Genomic DNA, 2,538 nt, shown 5'->3' on the forward strand with positions numbered 1-2,538 from the left:
ATTTTTAAAAGAAAAATTTAATTTTGAGCTCCATTTGACTAAACTTTCATCTATTCTTTTTACACAAGTCCTAAGACTCAATTTCTAACTCTATGACTTTCATACCTTTACTTTGAGTTTTGGCTTTCATAATCTTGTTCTTTCTCATCTTGGATTTGTCTTGAGATGCCTTTGAGTATTCTTCCTCCTTAGATGCAACTTCAAAGATTCTTTATGAATAAGAAGAAAGAATCTACACATCACTTTAAAGTTGGGTTAGATATATTCTATTTGAGTTTTGTTATCATCAAAATTTCATCAAAATCAATGCTCATTTTGAGCTATACGGGGTCAACACTTATATTATATTTCTTTCAATCCACTACAAAAAGAGCTTATTGTTTCTTTCTCTAAGCACTAGATCCTCTAATCATCACAATAACGTGAGAATTCATAGGTCCTTTATTTTCCGCAAAAATGAATCAACAAGCACTATAACTCGCTACAAAATAATTACTTATGAACCAATCCTTTTATTCTCTTGTTCTTTAACTAATCCTCTAGTATTAAAAGCAGTAAAAAATTGAATGGCTACATACATAGCATTTTGCCTCAAATTAAGAAATCATTCAAATAATATTAATATAATAATAAGTAATTATTATAGATATTTAAATTGAGACTGCAAGAGGACCACTTGCTTGGTGGTATCCAACTCGGTATCCATATAATCTGCCATTGGTTTGATCATGTCCAAATCTCTATATAAACCATAAAGCTTCAACCCATTTCTTGAGCCAAAAACCTAAAGAAAACACTAAATATACCAATGTTTCGCCTTGCTTTCGTCCTCTCTTTGCTAGTAACCCTAGCAGCCATTCAAGGCAACCAAGCTGTGGACTACACCGTAACCAACAACGCCGGTTCTACTGGCGGTGGCGCCCGCTTCACCAGAGATATTGGAGTGGACTACAGCAAGCGAGCCCTACCAGCTGCTACAGATTTCGCGTGGAGGGTTTTCCAACAAGATAATCCTGCAGATAGAAAAAATGTAAAAAAAGTGAGCTTGTTCATAGACATTATGGATGGCGTTGCTTATGCTACTAACAATGAAATCCATGTTAGCGCAAACTATTTAGGAAACTACTCTGGTGATGTGAGAAAGGAGTTCACAGGTGTACTTTACCATGAAATAACTCACATATGGCAATCCAACGGGCATGGGCAAACCCCTGGAGGATTGATTGAAGGGATTGCTGATTTTGTAAGGTTGAAGGCTAACTATGCACCTCGCCATTGGGTGCAGCCAGGGAAGGGTGATAGGTGGGATCAAGGGTATGATATTACAGCATGGTTTTTGGACTACTGCAACGGTCTTAGAAATGGGTTTGTGGCTGAGCTTAACAAGAAGATGAAAAATGGTTATAGTGCTCAGTACTTTGTTGATCTACTAGGGAAGTCCGTTGATCAGCTTTGGAATGACTACAAGGCCAAGTATGCAAAATAGGGCGTGCAATTTGGTTAATGGCTTAATAAAATGTTTGTGTTTTCCTTCTAATTAAGCTAAGTTCATGTTGATAAACTACCGTTATCTTCACAGCATAGTGCTCTATCGTTAAAAATAAATAAATGAAATAAATATTGTGTACTTGTGTCGCTTCTCTTATCATCCATAAATCTATCATATAAATATGTATAGAAAAATTATACTAATTAAAATACATTTATGTATTTAATGTAATTATATAATTTAATTAATATAAATTAAACATCCTATTATAACTCCTATCCTATTTTCATACAACTATAAATCCTATTTGCAACCCTATTCCTATCCAAAAACTAAATTAATTTAATGCTATTCCATGTTTTCAAATTGAACTTATATCACCTTATGCAAATTCTTTTTCACATTAATATTTAATTAAATTAATTTATTTTAATTTGAATTCAATTATTAATTTAATTCTATTTTAGTTTGAATTCAACAAATATCTACAAAGAAGTATTTTTGCAAAATTTTTTTTATCATTGTTGTTTATTATTTTTTTAAGCAATCATATAAGAAACAAGGTTCATCTATAATCAATGGTAGAAAGTGCAATTTTAATGTTTAACTCTTTTAACTGTTGTAATTATCGCTATAAGAAAACGTGCAATTCGCGATGCTAATAATTTCATGTAGGAACACTAATTAACGTTCTTAAATGTTTATTGATATTTTCTTAAGCGTTATTGCATGCGTTGCTGTAGGTGATGTCGCCCCATATTTCTGCAATATAAGAGCTTTGTGTCAGTAACATTAACTTATTGACATTTATTCTATAAGCATCTCCAAATGTCTAACACACCAACTCTTCAGTGTCGCCATATTAATTACATTGCACATTCATAGTGCCATAAGCATGCTGACTCTTTGCTATGAGTGTCATCACATTGACGTCACATAGGTTCATGAGTGTCATCATATTGACAACACTTTAATTTTTAGCATCCCAAAATTAACAATGCATACTAATGGTTGTGTTCCTAACTGGGTACACTATACATGTCTAGTGT

The 2,538-nt window shown here is 32.8% G+C and overlaps 1 protein-coding gene across 1 annotated transcript; it reads left to right on the forward strand.

The window, feature by feature from the left end:
• The first annotated feature begins 687 nt into the window (after nucleotides 1-687).
• On the forward strand, nucleotides 688-1,627 carry LOC110638528 (uncharacterized). The gene has a single exon (XM_021789121.2). It carries the CDS (start codon nucleotides 809-811, stop codon nucleotides 1,484-1,486), a length of 678 nt encoding a protein of 225 aa, XP_021644813.2. The 5' UTR covers nucleotides 688-808; the 3' UTR covers nucleotides 1,487-1,627.
• The last annotated feature ends 911 nt before the right edge of the window (nucleotides 1,628-2,538 follow it).

Source organism: Hevea brasiliensis, chromosome 14 (assembly GCF_030052815.1).
Source record: "Hevea brasiliensis isolate MT/VB/25A 57/8 chromosome 14, ASM3005281v1, whole genome shotgun sequence".
Lineage (NCBI taxonomy): Eukaryota > Viridiplantae > Streptophyta > Magnoliopsida > Malpighiales > Euphorbiaceae > Hevea > Hevea brasiliensis.

Excerpts from the sequence above, each read along its gene's own strand:
- LOC110638528 (XM_021789121.2), top strand. The coding sequence starts at position 809 with ATGTTTCGCCTTGCTTTCGTCCTCTCTTTGCTAGTAACCCTAGCAGCC.